This window comes from Hyla sarda, chromosome 1 (genome assembly GCF_029499605.1).
Source record: "Hyla sarda isolate aHylSar1 chromosome 1, aHylSar1.hap1, whole genome shotgun sequence".
NCBI classification, from domain to species: Eukaryota; Metazoa; Chordata; class Amphibia; order Anura; family Hylidae; genus Hyla; species Hyla sarda.
In genome coordinates, this window is record NC_079189.1 from 85,379,747 (window position 1) to 85,395,400 (window position 15,654).

General features: G+C 44.0%; 1 protein-coding gene across 1 annotated transcript in view; it reads left to right on the forward strand.

Moving 5' to 3' along the window:
• The window catches only part of SLC30A9 (solute carrier family 30 member 9), a 100,834-nt gene that overhangs the window by 48,428 nt on the left and 36,752 nt on the right, over positions 1-15,654 (forward strand). Inside the window, exons 6-9 of the mRNA XM_056557158.1 lie at positions 899-981; positions 4,390-4,448; positions 11,700-11,767; positions 12,419-12,521. Of these exons, the coding sequence (XP_056413133.1) occupies positions 899-981; positions 4,390-4,448; positions 11,700-11,767; positions 12,419-12,521 (313 nt within the window). The remainder of the gene's footprint in view (positions 1-898; positions 982-4,389; positions 4,449-11,699; positions 11,768-12,418; positions 12,522-15,654) is intronic.

The following is a 15,654-nucleotide window of genomic DNA, read 5'->3' on the forward strand; positions in this document are numbered from 1 at the left end:
CTGGGTCTCCTGCCATAGCGTTTCATTTAATTTAAATGTCGACGGATAGTTCGCGCTGACACTGATGCTCCCTGAGCCTGCAGGACAGCTTGAATATCTTTGGAACTTGTTTGGAGCTGCTTATCCACCATCCGGATTATCCTGCGTTAACACCTAGCATCAATTTTTCTCTTCCGTCCACGCCCAGGGAGATGAGCTCCAGTGCCATGGGTTGCAAACTTCTTGATATTGTTGCGCACTGTGGACAAAGGCAAATCTAGATCTCTGGAGATGAACTTGTAACCTTGAGATTGTTGATATTTTTCCACAATTTTGGTTCTGCAGTCTTCGGACAGTTCTCTTCTCCTCTTTCTGTTCTCCATGCTTAGTGTGGCACACACAGACACACAATGCAAAGACTAAGTGAACCTCTCTCCTTTTTATCTGCTTTCAGGTGTGATTTTTATATTGCCCACACCTGTTATTTGCCCCAGGTGAGTTTAAAGGAGCATCACATGCTTGAAACAATCTTATTTATCCACAATTTTGAAAGGGTGCAAATAATTTTGGCCAGACCATTTTTGGAGTTTGGTGTGACATTATGTCTAATTTGCTTTTTTTACTCCCTTTTTTTTTTGTTTAGTTCCAATACACACAAAGCATGTGTATAGCAAAACATGTGTTGCTGCAATCCTTTTCTGCGAGAAATACTTCATTTTCTTGAAAAACTTCAGGGGTGCCAACATTTACGGCCATGACTGTATCTCATAAATAGTAAGGTATGCCATGGGCTTATTTTAAACTTTTTAGCTGCTGACAGGTCAGTTTTAAAGGGGGTTTCTGGGAATACACATTCCACCCATGGCACCCCAGGCATCACTGGTGTTGTATAGATAACAGTGGGTATTTCTTTACACAGAGCTATGGAAGTTTGGGGCAGCCCTGAAGCCATTTTCAGGGAAAGGAAGTTAAGAAAAGAAGAGGAAATAGCTTACAAAGAAAGTGAGTTTTAAAATAATAATGATAAGTTAATAAACATTTTGTATACATTTAAGGTATGTAATGTTAAATGTTGTTCCAAACCTTTTCCCTCAAAGTGATGGCCTTTGTAATCTGTAGCATATTTGTAAATATTTCAATTACCTATAATGATTCCTTTCCTCAGAAAAAACGTTCTAAACTCTCGGTCACCAGTTGTCTCACTTCTCTGCAATCTAGTGTCCACTGCCTGTTGTCAGGAAAAATATATATGTCTCTAGTAACAGCTAAATAGAGACAAATAACATAAAACACTAGACTGTGTACCTGCAAGCTGAGCCAGGCTATTAAGCTGAAATGAACTGCAATGTTCTGGAAAGGTAAATCAAGGCTTCTCTTTCATCACTGTCCTGTAAGTGGCCAAAGAAGTAAAGGAATTCTTGTATGTTTACTCCTGACAAGCAACCTAGCTCTAGTCCTGCACCCTGAAATTGACAGAATGAGCAATAGCTGTGCACCATCTCAGGGTCCCAAAAATCACCTTGTCACACCTCTTAAGGGTTAGTCTAACTAAGCCACGCAGGCTTAACAAAAGGTACAGTTTATAGAACTACCCTTTAAATTTATAGCATTTCCACCAAAAAATAAAATAAGATTTTAGTTTCCCATCTGTTGCGTTTTAAGTGAATGCCAACTTATTTAATGTGTTTTTGGCATTGATACTTTCTAAAATGTTCAATTCCGTCATTAATTTAGCTGAGAGTGAGAGATACACTGCTGATTTGATCTTTTTAAGATCTACTTGGTTAATAAGGCTGTGAAATCTGTTTTGTTTTAGGCTCTTTTCGCTTTAGTGTCATGACTTCTGTTTATAACATAGCTATGACGCCTATGTCGGTAAGGCCAGTTGTCTCTTACATTGACATTGATGTGGTGTGTCAGTCTGAAAGAATCGGGGCGACACCTTACAAAGATAATGAGAATTGAGCCTAGGGTTATTTTAAATTAACATAGTAACATAGTTCATAAGGTTGAAAAAGACCAGAGTCCATCAAGTTCAACCTATAACCCTAATGAGTCCCTACTGAGTTGATCCAGAGGAAGGCAAAAAACCCTCATACTAGAGGTAAAAATTCCTTCCCGACTCCAAATATGGCATCAGAATAAATCCCTGGATCAACGTTCTGTCCCTATAAATCTAGTATCCATAACCTGTAATGTTGTTGTTCTTCAAAAATGCATCCAGACCCCTTTTAAATTATTTTACCGAGTTAACCATGACAACCTCCTCAGGCAGAGAATTCTACAGTCTCACTGCTCTTACAGTAAAGAACCCCCATCTGTTCTGGTGTAGGAACCTTCTTTCCTCTAAACGTAGAGGATGCCCCCTTGTTATAGATACAGTCCTGGGTATAAATAGATCATAGCAGAGATCTCTGTAAGGTCCCCTAATATAAAGTGATGGCCGTAAATGTTGGCACAAGTTCCAAAAATATTCAAGCTGTCCTGCTGGCTCAGGGAGCATCAGTGTCAGCGCGAACTGTCCATCGACATTTAAATGAAATGAAACGCTATGGCTGGAGACCCAGGAGAACCCCACTGCTTACACAGAGACATAAAAAGGCAAAACTACATTTTGCCAAAATGAACTTGAGTAAGCCAAAATCCTTCTGGGAAAACGTCTTTTGGACAGATGAGAAAAATATAGAGCTTTTTGGTAAAGAACATCATTCTACTGTTTACTAAAAATGGAATAAGCCTACAAAGAAAAGAACACAATACCTACAGTGAAATATGGTGGAGGTTCAATGATGTTTTGGGGCTGTTTTGCTGCCTCTGGCACTGGGTGCCTTGAATGTGTGCAAGGCATCATGAAATCTGAGGATTACCAACGTACAGCCCAGTGTCAGAAAGCTGGGTATGCGTCTGAGATCTTGGGTCTTCCAGCAGGACAATGACCCCAAACATACATTAAAAAGCACCCGGAAATGGATGGCAACAAAGCACTGGAGAGAGTTCTGAAGTGGTCAGCAATGAGTCCAGATCTAAATCCCATTGAACACCTGTGGAGAAAAGGTGCCTTCCAATAAGAGAGACCTGGAGCAGTTTGCAAAGGAAGTGGTCCAACATTCCGTCTGAGAGGTGTAAGAAGCTTATTGATAGTTATAGAAAGCGACTTATAGAAAGTACTGTGCACAGTATTCTGGGTGGTCTGACTAGTGATTTTTACAGTGGTAGAACTATTTCCTTGTCATGGAGGTCTATGCCCCTATTGATCCACGATGCACCCAATGATTTTATTTGCCTTGGTAGCAGCTGCCGACACTGGTCACTACAGCTAAATTTACTCTTAACTAAGACCCCTAAGTCCTTTTTCACGTCAGTTGTCCCAAGTGTTCTCCCATTTAATACATAATCCCAGCCCATTTTATTCCTCCCCATGTGCATCACCTTACATCATCAGTGTTGACCCTCATCTGCCACTTTTTAGCCCAAACCTCCAACTTATCCAGGTCCATTTGTAACAGTGCACTGTCCTCTATAGTGTTTTAAACTTTACAGAGTTTAGTATCATCTGCAAAGATTGCTACTTTACTATTCAACCCCTCTACAAGGCCATTAATGAATATATTAAATAGAACAGGACCTAAGACTGACCCCTGTGGTACCCCACTAGTAAGTCACCCAATCAGAATAAGTACAATTAATAACCACCCTCTGTTTCCTATCACTGAGCCAGTTACTTACCCACTTGCACACATTCTCCCCCAGCCCAATCCCTCTCATTTTATGAACCAATCTTTTATGTGGCACCGTATAAAATGCTTTGGAAAATTCCAGATATACGACATCCAGCAATCAGCTGATCAGGTTAGTTTGACAGCACCGATCCCTCATAAAGCCATGCTGATATGGAGTCATACATTTATTTTTATCAAGATACTCCAAAATAGCATCTCTTAGAAAACCCTCAAACAATTTACATACAACGGAGGTTAAACTAACAGGTCTATAATTCCCGGGGTCACCTTTTGACCCCTTTTTAAATATTGGCACCACATTTGCCATGCCTTAGTCCTGGGGAACAGCCCCTGAATATTCAAAATAGGGGTCTGTCTATTACTTTTTTAAATTATTTTAGAACACAGGGATGAATGCCATCTGGACCTGGTGATTTGTCTATTTAGATTTTTTGTAGGCGGCACTGTACTTCTTCCTGTGTTAGACAGGTGACCCGTACTGGGGAGTTTACCTTATCTCGCTGTATTTCACCTGGCATTTAATTTCTTCTATGAATACAGTGGAGAAGAATTTGTTTAATATATTTGCTTTTTTCCTGATTCCCTTCTATAATTTCTTCTTTGTTTTTTTTGTTCTTGTAAACGTCTCTATGATGTGTTTTACTAAATTGATGTTTCTTCTTGGTTTTAGATTTATTTAGAAATCAGAAATTATTAAAAGAATACAAGGAATTCCTAGGAAATACTAAGGTATGAGTATTTTCTAAATTTTTATTTTATTTGTGAACACATTAATTAACACATACAGATTTCAAAGCCGCTTTATATACGATGGAATACAAATGTTGCCCACTCTCCAAGTTTCTTAACTTTTCCATGAAGTGAGGAAGATTTCTGTAAGTAGTTGTTCTAGTTTTACTACTCTCATACTATTACTTACTCTACGCTATGTATAAATATGGACTGGGTAGATTATTTTTTGTTTCTAAGCCTTAATTTTTTTTTTTTTTTTTACCAAAAATTAAAGGGTTCTCTAATAAAGAGACTCCTTTCAATTTATAGGACTCTTATAGGCTATGGATAGAGCATTTCCCATTGGCTACTCAAACTACAATTCCTCCTATTGTGGATATAATATATAAAGGGGAAATCACATCAGCCAAAATGGTCTTCTTATGTGTCATTGGAAAACACTGATAACTGATATCTCTGAATCACAGCAGTCCGAGTGCTCTATAGAGCTTTTATCATCTTAGCTCACTGTTTCCCAACCAGGGTGCCTCCAGCTGTTGTAAAACTACAACTCCCAGCATGCCTGAACAGCCTTTGGCTGTCAGGGCATGATGGGAGTTGTATTTTTGGAGGCCCCCCTGGTTGGGAAATGCTGTTTTAGATTGACCATCTATGATGCTGACATTCATTGTATAGCACCAGAAAACATGCTACAACATAAAAGGGGTTATCCCATATCCACCACAGCCCAATCAACTGTAAAGCAGGTCAATTGTCCCCTGAGTGATTGGAACAGCAACACACATACTCGGCAATAGGGCTGAAATTATTTGTAAAATCAATTAGTTAGCCAATAATTGGTATGATTAATCAGTTTAAAAAAAAAACTGTATTAGGGGACCAGAAAAGGGTTAACGGGAGGAAGTGGGGACCGCATTGTGAAGAATTAACAGGGTGAAAAGAGAGGAGACAACACCTGAAGGGTTAACAGAGCGTAGGAGCAAATGGACAGCATCTGAAGGGTTAACAGAGGGTAAAAGCGAAGGTTCGGCAACTAAAGGGTTAATAGGGGAGAAAAGATACGAGTCAGCACCTAAAGGATTAACCTATGAGCCTTGCTGCAGGGGAGAAGGACTAGTTCAAGGACATAAGTAATGGTCATCCTCCCAACACCATGGCCAGACAGGGGGGCTCCCATGATGTACAGGACTGGAGGCGCCGAGGACAAGGAGGCGGCACTAGCTTTCGAACTCTGTGCTGGAGCTAGGTGGCAGATGTTGCAGGCCAGCAGCATCTTCAAAAAGGCACCCAGAGGGTAAGGGAGACTGAGGGGGGACATTTAGGGGCTGGCTGAGGGGCTAAAAGGCAGCGAAAGTAGTAACAATAGTAGGTATACTATGTTGCTAGGCCACGCCCCAATACAACTGATTAATTGATAATGGGAATCATCGACAAACGATTTTTATTATCGATTTTTATCTACCGTATATACTCGAGTATAAGCCGACCCGAGTATAAGCCGAGACCCCCTAATTTCAACCCAAAATCCCAGGAAAAGTTATTGACTCGAGTATAAGCCTAGGGTGGGAAATAAATCATCCCCCCCCCCCTGTCATCATCCAGACCAGTCATTAACATCCTCATCATCATCACCACCTGTCATCATCCAGACCCTCATCATCATCACCTGTCATCATCCCCTTGTCATCATCCCACACATCCCCCCCTTCATCATCCCCTTGTCATCATCCCCACCCCCCTTCATCATCCCCACCCCCCTTCATCATCCCCTTGTAATCATCCCACACACCCCCTTCATCATCCCCTTGTCATCATCCCCACCCCCCTTCATCATCCCCCCCCCCCTTCATCATCCTCTTGTCATCATCCCACACCCCCCCCCCCTTCATCATCCTCTTCTCATCATCCGCCCTCAGTGGTCTTCAACCTGCGGACCTCCAGAGGTTTCAAAACTACAACTCCCAGCAAGCCCGGGCAGCCATCGGCTGTCCGGGCTTGCTGGGAGTTGTAGTTTTGAAACCTCCGGAGGTCCGCAGGTTGAAGACCACTGCGGCCTTCAACATCAACCAGCCCCCTCTCACCCCCCTTTAGTTCTGTACAGTACTCACCTCCGCTCAGCGCTGGTCCGGTCCTGCAGGACTGTCCGGTGAGGAGGTGGTCCGGTGGGATAGTGGTTCCGGGCTGCTATCTTCACCGGGGCGCCTCTTCTCCGCGCTTCCGGCCCGGAATAGAGGCGTTGCCTTGACAATGACGCAGAAGTACGTTGGCAATGAACGTACCTCTGCGTCGTTGTCAAGGCAACGTGACTATTCTGGGGCCGGGCCCGAAGCGCTTAGAAGAGGCCTCCCCGGTGAAGATAGCAGCCCGGAACCACTATCCCACCGGACCACCTCCTCTCCGGACAGTCCTGCAGGACCGGACCAGCGCCGAGCGGAGGTGAGTACTGTACAGAACTAAAGGGGGGTGAGAGGGGGCTGGATGATGTCGAAGGCCGCGGTGGTCTTCAACCTGCGGACCTCCGGAGGTTTCAAAACTACAACTCCCAGCAAGCCCGGACAGCCGATGGCTGCCCGGGCTTGCTGGGAGTTGTAGTTTTGAAACCTCTGGAGGTCCGCAGGTTGAAGACCACTGCGGGTGGGGGAGTTCACTCGAGTATAAGCCGAGGGGGGGTGTTTTCAGCACGAAAAATCGTGCTGAAAAACTCTGCTTATACTCGAGTATATACGGTATAATATTGATTGATCACTACAGCCCTACTCGCCCACCACTCCATTAACTCTTTATGTGATATCCAAACATTGCTGAGCTCTACTCTATCCAGTAGTGCCATAGATTGGGAACCAGGCATGTTTGCTGTGGATCCATTTATGTAGGAGACAGTTGACCTCTTTTCTTATGATAAGTGAGGGTCCCAGACATCAGATCCCCCACCAATCTGTGGATATCGGTATCTGTGGATACCTTTAAAGCAGTGGTCTCAAACTGTGGCCCTCCAGATGTTGCAAAACTTCAGCTTGTGCTATCAACGATTGTATGTTAGTTATTCCCATTGTGGGGGAGAAGCTCTCCATCTGTGTCTGTATCCTCTCTACTCTTTGGGTACCAGCATTAACCTGCTGTTAACCTGTGTATCAGCTGCCGAGTGGGTATCACTGGTAATGTAGGCTATTAGAGCCACAAATGAAATGTCTAATGTATCGCTATTTCTTTTGTAATAGAAGTTTAGGGTAATGACCTGAGATATTGTAAAATAATGAAGCCATAAATCACAGTTATTGATTTCCTAGAAGTAAAACTCATTTATAGTTTGCAGTGCTGGAGAAGGAAGTCTGTATTCTCTTCTTGGGGATTGTACCTATTTGATTGGAAGTTTCAGAGAAGACATTTATGACGTACAGAAAGTTAGTGGTGCATGGTGCCATCGTTCCATTGTAGCCTCGCCATCAGGTGACCCTTTCTTGCAGCCGGGTAAACAGTCTGCTGATATTGTCTGACCTCTCTGCAAGCATGTAGTAAGATAGTAATTTAGTAATAATATTTATTTATATAGTGTGCCAACAGATTCTGTAGCACTTTCCACATTTTGGGTACAAATAAAGACAAGTATCACACATTACAAAATTAAGCACTAAATATTTAAATGGACACTGTCACCAACTTTTTTTTTTGATATGTTGTAGTACTTATGTACTACAACATATCTCTAATATACTTTTATTTTATTTTTTTTAATTAAAATGGTTTAATTTACATTTGAAAACCGGCCAGTAGGGGTCTCCCTCCTAGTGGCCGGCTGCAGCCTGGCATGACGTCACGCCTGAAAAAGGACTGATCCGGCCGGGCATCGGTCCTTTTTCATTCAGCCTGCGCTCGCTCCCTGCCTGTCAATCAGACAGGCAGGGAGCGAGCGCATTGGCTCCCCGGCCACTATCCCTGTCACCACCGCTGTCCCTGCACGCCCGCTGCCGGACTCTGCAGTAAGTGTAATGAGGGAACGGGGTATGCGGGGGGGGGGGGGGGAGACGGAGGGGACGGGCTAGCGCTGCATGTAACTAATAGTTTATCTACACAGGGTGCCTCCAGCTGTTTCAATACTACAACTCCCAGCATGCCTTACAGCCAATTGATGTCAGGGCAAGCTGGGAGTTGTAGTGATGAAACAGCTGAAGGCACCCTGTGTAGATGAACTAAGGGCGGAAGTCCCCCCCCCCCCCCCCCCAGCAGGCATCAGTGACGTGGTGCCTGCTGGGGAAGTCTGCCTGGTAGTGAGCACACTGCCAGGCAGACAAAAGGCATTTTTAATACAGTAAAAATAAAAATTAAAAGCAGGGAGGGGGTTAGGGATAGATTGGCAATAGGCAGGGACAGAAAAAAAAATTAGGATGGTGGGAGCTACCCTTTAAACACTTGTGAGAGCTTACAGACTGTGAGGAATGAGGTTGAGATGAAAAGGAAGAAAGTGCTTTATTGATACAATAATCCAGCCATGTTTTATAAATAGGGTACGTTACATAAAGCAGGGTGAACCAGTCACCAGCTAATCTCTGAATGTCTACAGGGCATAAAGCGTAATTTGACTGCATGTGTTTCTTTCTGAAACAATGTGCAGTCCTATGTAAGGAAGCCATTTCCATAGGAAAACGTTAAGGGGTGCGGTACAACGGTGTTAGCCACTATACCTTTTACCTGCCTTAACCCCTTAAGGACGCAGCCCTTTTTCACCTTAAGGACTGAGCCCTTTTTCGCAATTCTGACCACCGTCACTTTACAAATTAATAACGCGAAAACGCTTTTACCGAATATTCTGATTCTGAGATTGTTTTTTCGTGACATATTCTACTTTATTTTGGTGGTAAATTTTCGGCGTTAATTGCATTCTTTTTTGGTGAAAAATCCCCAAATTTCATGAAAATTTTGAAAATTTAGCATTTTTCCAACTTTGAAGCTCTCTGCTTGTAAGGAAATGAATATTCCAAATAAATTAAATTTTTCTTCACAAACACAATATGTCCACTTTATGTTGGCATCATAAAATGGACATATTTTTGCTTTTTGAAAAAAATAGAGGGCTTCAAAGTAGAGCAGCAATTTTCAAAAATGTCATGAAAATTGCTAAATCTGAAGGGACAGATGTTACAGAACTACAACTCCCAGCATGCCTGGGCAGTCGAGGCATGCTGAGAGTTGTAGTTTGGCAACATCTGGAGGGCTACTGTTTGGGCACCACTGTTTGGGCATGTTGCAAAACTACAACTCCCAGCATGCCCAGACAGCCTTTGGCTCTCTGGGCATGCTGGGAGTTGCAGTTTGGCCCCCCTAGTGGTTGCCACAGTAAAGATCAATTTACTTTCACTTTCAATTCCCCCCCCCCCCACTGTCGATTCCCTACCCGATCAGGATCCTGCAGGCTCCAGCGAAGATCCCAGGTCCCCAGGCATCTTCTCCTGCAGGTACGGCCTCCATCTTCTTCCCAGAGCCCCTCGACATCCAGGGGCGGGCAGAACGGGGGGTTGCAATGGCAAACCCCTGTCCTGCGCTGCCAATGGTCAAAACTCCGTTCTGAGTAATGGCAGGGGATAGGAGGAGATCGCAGCTTTGCGATCTCACTCCAATCCTTTAGGCTGATCGGGGGTGTTGCTGACAACTCCGATCAGCCCTATTTTCCGGGTGATCGGGTCACCAGAGACCCGATCAGCCCGGAATTGGAGAAAATCGCATGTCTGAATTGACATGCGATTTTCTCCGATCGCCGACATGGGGGGGTCTCAGGATCCCCCTGGGCGATGTGCCAGGGTGCCTGCTGAATGATTTCAGCAGGCATCCGGCTCCGGTCCCCAACCGGCTAGCGGTGGGGACCAGATTTCCCACGGGCGTATGGATACGCCCTCGGTCCTTAAGGACTCGGAATGCAGGGCGTATCCATACGCCCTGCGTCCTGAAGAGGTTAAAGGGGTACTCCACCCCTAGACATCTTATCCCCTATCGCGGGGGTCCAGCTGCTGGGGACCCCTGCAATATAGCATGCGGCACCCACCTGTTTCTTGTCCGGAAGCGCTGTCCGACCACGGGAATGGAAGTTCGTGACGTCACGACTCCGCCCCCGTGTGACGTCACGCCCCGTCCCCTCAATGCAAGTCTATGGGAGGGGGCGTGACGGCCGTCACATAACATTGCTTTTTTAAGGGTATGTTCACATCTATACCAGACACATCTGTTTGTGGTATACTACAAACTGATCTACCAAAACAAGACCAATTTGGCACAATGTTGCATATGTTTTTGTGATATACGTTTTTGTTTGTGCTTATATACGTATTTAACGTATAGATTTTTTTTTTTATACATGTTAAACTATGTAAAAACTGTAAAGCAAAAAAAAAAAAACCTATTCCACACAGTGCGTCACTAATATTCTTCTATGGGGGAAAAAAAACATGTACCACAGCATACAATTTTTTTTGGTACAGAAAATTATACACAAATGTACAGGGGCCAAAAACTGTTCCAAGCTGACATGCTTTTGGTAACTTTTACATAATGGAAGTCTATAGGTATACCGCTGCATATATTTAGGTACCGTTTAAATGTGTCTTGCTGCATACTGCTGTGGTATAGATGTGAACAAGCCCTAAGCTGCCTATACACATGGGTGAAATTTTATTGGGGTCAGATGACCATCTAATGGAGTGTTTCCAAATCAGGGTGCCTCCAGCTGTTGCAAAACTACAACTCCCAGCATGCCCGGACAGCCAACGGCTGTCCGGGCATGCTGGGAGTTGTAGTTTTGCAACAGCTGGAGGCACTTACTAGGTTGGGAAACACTGATCTAATGTGTGTGTGTGTGGGGCCCTTGGTGGAGCAGCCCTCTGCCTGTGCCTCTCACTTGCCACAATAGTGCCAACAGTAGTTTGGTAAATATGGCACCTGGCTTGTTGATTTATGTGACTATCTCTAACGTAAAACAGTTTACAGTATTAAATGTTTTCTATATGAACTATGGGGGAGATTTATCAAAACCCGTCCAGAGGAAAAGTTGACCAGTTGCCCATAGCAACCAATCAGATCGCTACTTTCATTTTTCAGAGGCCTTTCCAAAAATGAAAGAGATCTGATTGGTTGCTATGGGCAACTCAGCAGCTTTTCCTCTGGACAGGTTTTGATAAATCACCCCCATATATAAATTTGTGTGCGACGTGTTGTCTCAACTTAGCTTTTTTCTTAATACATTATGTATTTGTTTGGTTTCAGCCTAGGTTAAGTACGGCATCCTTGTTCTTAAAGGGCCCTGGCAAAGTGGTGATGGTAGCTATTTGTATGTAAGTATATTTCAACTTTAAAATGTAACATCTAATAGTGGATTAGTGGGATCCTTTATGATTGTATCTGTAAGGGTGCATGCATACTACGTTTCTTAAGATACGGGACCGTATACGGCTGGGGAGAGGGGGACGGAAAGTCGGGGGCGGGGCAACCACATGCTGCCGTATGCGGTCCCGTATCTAATGTATTTCAATGAGCGACCGGAGTGAAACGCTGCCTCTGGTTGGCTCCGTTTTGCCCCGTATACGGTTTCCCGACCGGACCTAAAAACGATGTTGACTACGTTCGTAGGTCCGGTCGGGAAACCGTATACGGGCCAAAACGGAGCCAACCAGAGGCAGCGTTTCACTCCGGTCGCTCATTGGAATACATTAGATACGGGACCGCATATGGCAGCGTGCGGTTGCCCCGCCCCCGACTCTCCGCCCCCTCTCCCCAGCCGTATACGGTCCCGTATCTTAAGAAATGTAGTGTGCATGCACCCTAATATGGCTGTTGTGGTCCCAAAGAGGAGATCTCACTAGGAAGCGACCACCACATTTATGTGTATACATTTCTTAGCCAATAACATGTCATTGTTCATGCTAAAACAATTACACGTAGTAACATGATCTTTTTGTATGATTTTTTTTCCCCTTGAATTACAGAAATGGATTAAACTTTTTCTTTAAGCTGTTGGCCTGGGTGTACACTGGATCTGCTAGTATGTTTTCTGAAGCCATTCACTCCTTAGCTGACACGTGTAACCAGGTAAGGAGCTAAAATAATAATTTATACCTCCATTCTATGGTAAAACTGAATTAAAGATGTAAAATACACTATATGGACAGATGTATTGGGACACCTACGCATTTCACCTGCAGGAGCTTTTAGGATATCCCATTCTCAATCCCATTCTCATTAAAGGGGTATTCGGGCAAAAACATCTTATCCCCTATCCAAAGGATAGGGGATAAGATGTCTGATCGTGGGGGTCCCGCTGCTGAGATCCCTTGCGATCTCCCTGCAGCACCTGCATTCTATGCAGGGCTGCGTCTCTACTTTTGGAAACCTCCGGGTTTCCAGGACTGGAGACGTGACGTAATGCCACGCCCCCTCCATTCATGTCTATGGGAGGGGGCGTGATGGCCATCACGCCCCCTCCCATAGACATGAATGGAGGGGGCGTTGCGTGATGTCACGTCCCCAGTACCGAAAACCCGGAGGTTTCCGACACTAGAGATGCAGCCCTGCATAGAATTCGGGTGCTGCAGGGAGATCGCTGGGGGTCTCAGCAGCGGGCCCCCCACGATCAGACATCTTATCCCCTATCCTTTGGATAGGGGATAAGATGTTTTTGCCTGGAATACCCCTTTAATATGGCATTGGTCTCCACTTTGCAGTTTCCAGCTTCCACTCTTCTTCTACAGCAGTGTTTCCCAATCAGTGTGCAAAACTACATCAGTCTTCGGCTGTCCAGGCATCCTGGGAGTTGTAGTTTTGCAACAGCTGGTGGCACCCTGGTTGGGAAACACTGTTCTACAGACTGCATTGCTAGGGGAGGGATATTATACATCTTTGGCAATGGGACAGATTGAAATGCTTGACTTCAATGTTAAGTCCAATACTTTTGCTTATATGAGTATAACTTAACTGGTGATCTGGTACCTGTGGTATCTAACTTGCCGCCAATTGTCCAGACCTTCACCACCTCCATCCATTTCAGGGAACTAGTGAGAGGAGACATACGCTTTCCCTGCATTTAATTGTATCAGTGAAGGACAATGATAAAAATGAATAGCCGAGGACTGGACAGACAGAGGGAACACGGGGCTCCCTGCTCGGCAGCCCAGCCTTATGCCCTTTATGTCCTTCTGCAAATCCATGATGGGAGTTTGCAACAGCTGTAGAGGTAGAGTCACAGGTTAGAAAACAATGATATAGAAGCACAATGACACTGTTCATTAGGGGGGCAACTGCTGAATTATTTGGTTCAGGGGCATAGTGTGTGGCAGTATTATATTCAGGGGCAGTATTCAGGGGGACAGTGTGAGCCTTAGCCATGTTAATGAACATTCACACATGGTTATTTTACCACACTTCACCTAATTTGCAAAAAATTAAAATAGTTTTGTTTTATTTTGGCCTAATAAATAAGTTTTACAATTAATTTTGCAACGGATTCCCTGGATCACCTATTTTCCTTGTGCACTTCTCATGTTGTCACAACAGAGAACATGTTGGAGACACAGGGAACATCAGGCTGTTTTTCATTTTCCATTTTCATCTTTTAAGGTAAATGAACTAGCCGTTGAGTAGTTGGGGGGGGGGGGGGGGGGGGGAGAAATTTTTTTTGTTTCAAAGACCAGTATTGATAAGGATTGGAAATGCTCCTGTTGGAACGAAGGCTCCATGTGGGGCCGCATGCATTATACAGTTTCCCTCTGTGTGCAGTTTTGGATACGATTTTTTTTTATACCAAGATTCAGGGCTTATTTTATTTTTTTTCTTCCCATTGCAAAAAGGAAAACTGGTGAGAAAAGTGGGCGAGGTCAAGCAGTAAATGTACTTTGGTCTTATTTATCAAGCGCAAACCATTGGAAAACATATGCAAATTAGTGCCACAAATGTAAATATGCTCATAACAGAGTAAGGGCATTTTTCACAGCCGTTGTGCTCTGGTAAAGGTAGTTCTGTCAGCCAGTCCACCGGGAACGATGGAAGTTGAGCAGAGAAGAAAATACTGCATGCCCTATTTTTTTTTCTTCTCTGCTCTGCAAAATACTGGATCTGCGACGGACCCCATTCAAGTCAACAGGATCCATTGGGACCCGGTGGTGTCCAAAACAGTTATCAGAGCTTTGTTGTCAAGAACCACGCACCTGTTTGTCACAAAAATCTTACAATCCCGTGAGAAATAAATGTATTAGATTAGAAGAATTTGTACAAACAATAACCTTTACGTGCTGATTTTTTTTTCTAAATATGACACTGTTAACTACTGTGTGTTGCCTCTAGATGGCACTGCTTTACATCAATGACTTCATGGAGAGCAGGATGTGTAGATTGGTGTTGCTCTTGCTTGTCTATTGTAGTAGTAATATTATCGTTATGCTATTATACTTTATACATCTAGTACCAACACTTTATTCTTCATGTTATTGTAGGGGGTTGATAGATTTATAATACAGCCACAGCCCATGTAAACATACTAGAGGACAGAGCAGTGTTTCCCAACCAGGATGCCTCCAGCTGTTGCAAACCTACAACTCCCAGCATGCCTGTTCAGCCTTTAGCTGTGCAGACATGCTGGGAGTTGTAGTTTTGCAAAAGCTGGAGGCATCCTGGTTGGGAAGCCCTGGCACAGAACTTGCCTTAGGCCAAGTTTCCACTTGGTTTTCTTTCTGGCAGTTTTTGGATATCTGCCACTGCAGTTTTTGAGCCAAAGTCAGAAGTGGATCCATAAGGCAGGAGAAGTATGAGTCCTTCCTTTATATGTCCCATTCCTCTTGAATACATTTCTGGCTTTGGCTCAAAAACTGCAGGGGCAGTATTCCAAAAACTGCCAGAAAAAACCAAGTGGAAACTTAGCCTTACAATAGAGAGTAAGGAGAAAGTGATAAACACAAAGGGGAGTCAGAATTCACCATTTGAGACAGAAAGCATTTACACCATCCCTACCACCTGGTAACATTGTAAGTGAATGAGGCGTCCCTTAAATAAAGGCTGTAGACAACATTGCAATTTTTATTGCATGTGTTATATGAAAATAATAATCTAACTAAATATATTTGCTTCTGAGGCTTGCAAGTACTACAATACATTGCAAGCTGCCCAGTGCCGTTCAGCGTTTATCCTGCAGCCTCACCCTTTTTTGCCAACTGCTCCTGTCACCCTTCTAAAT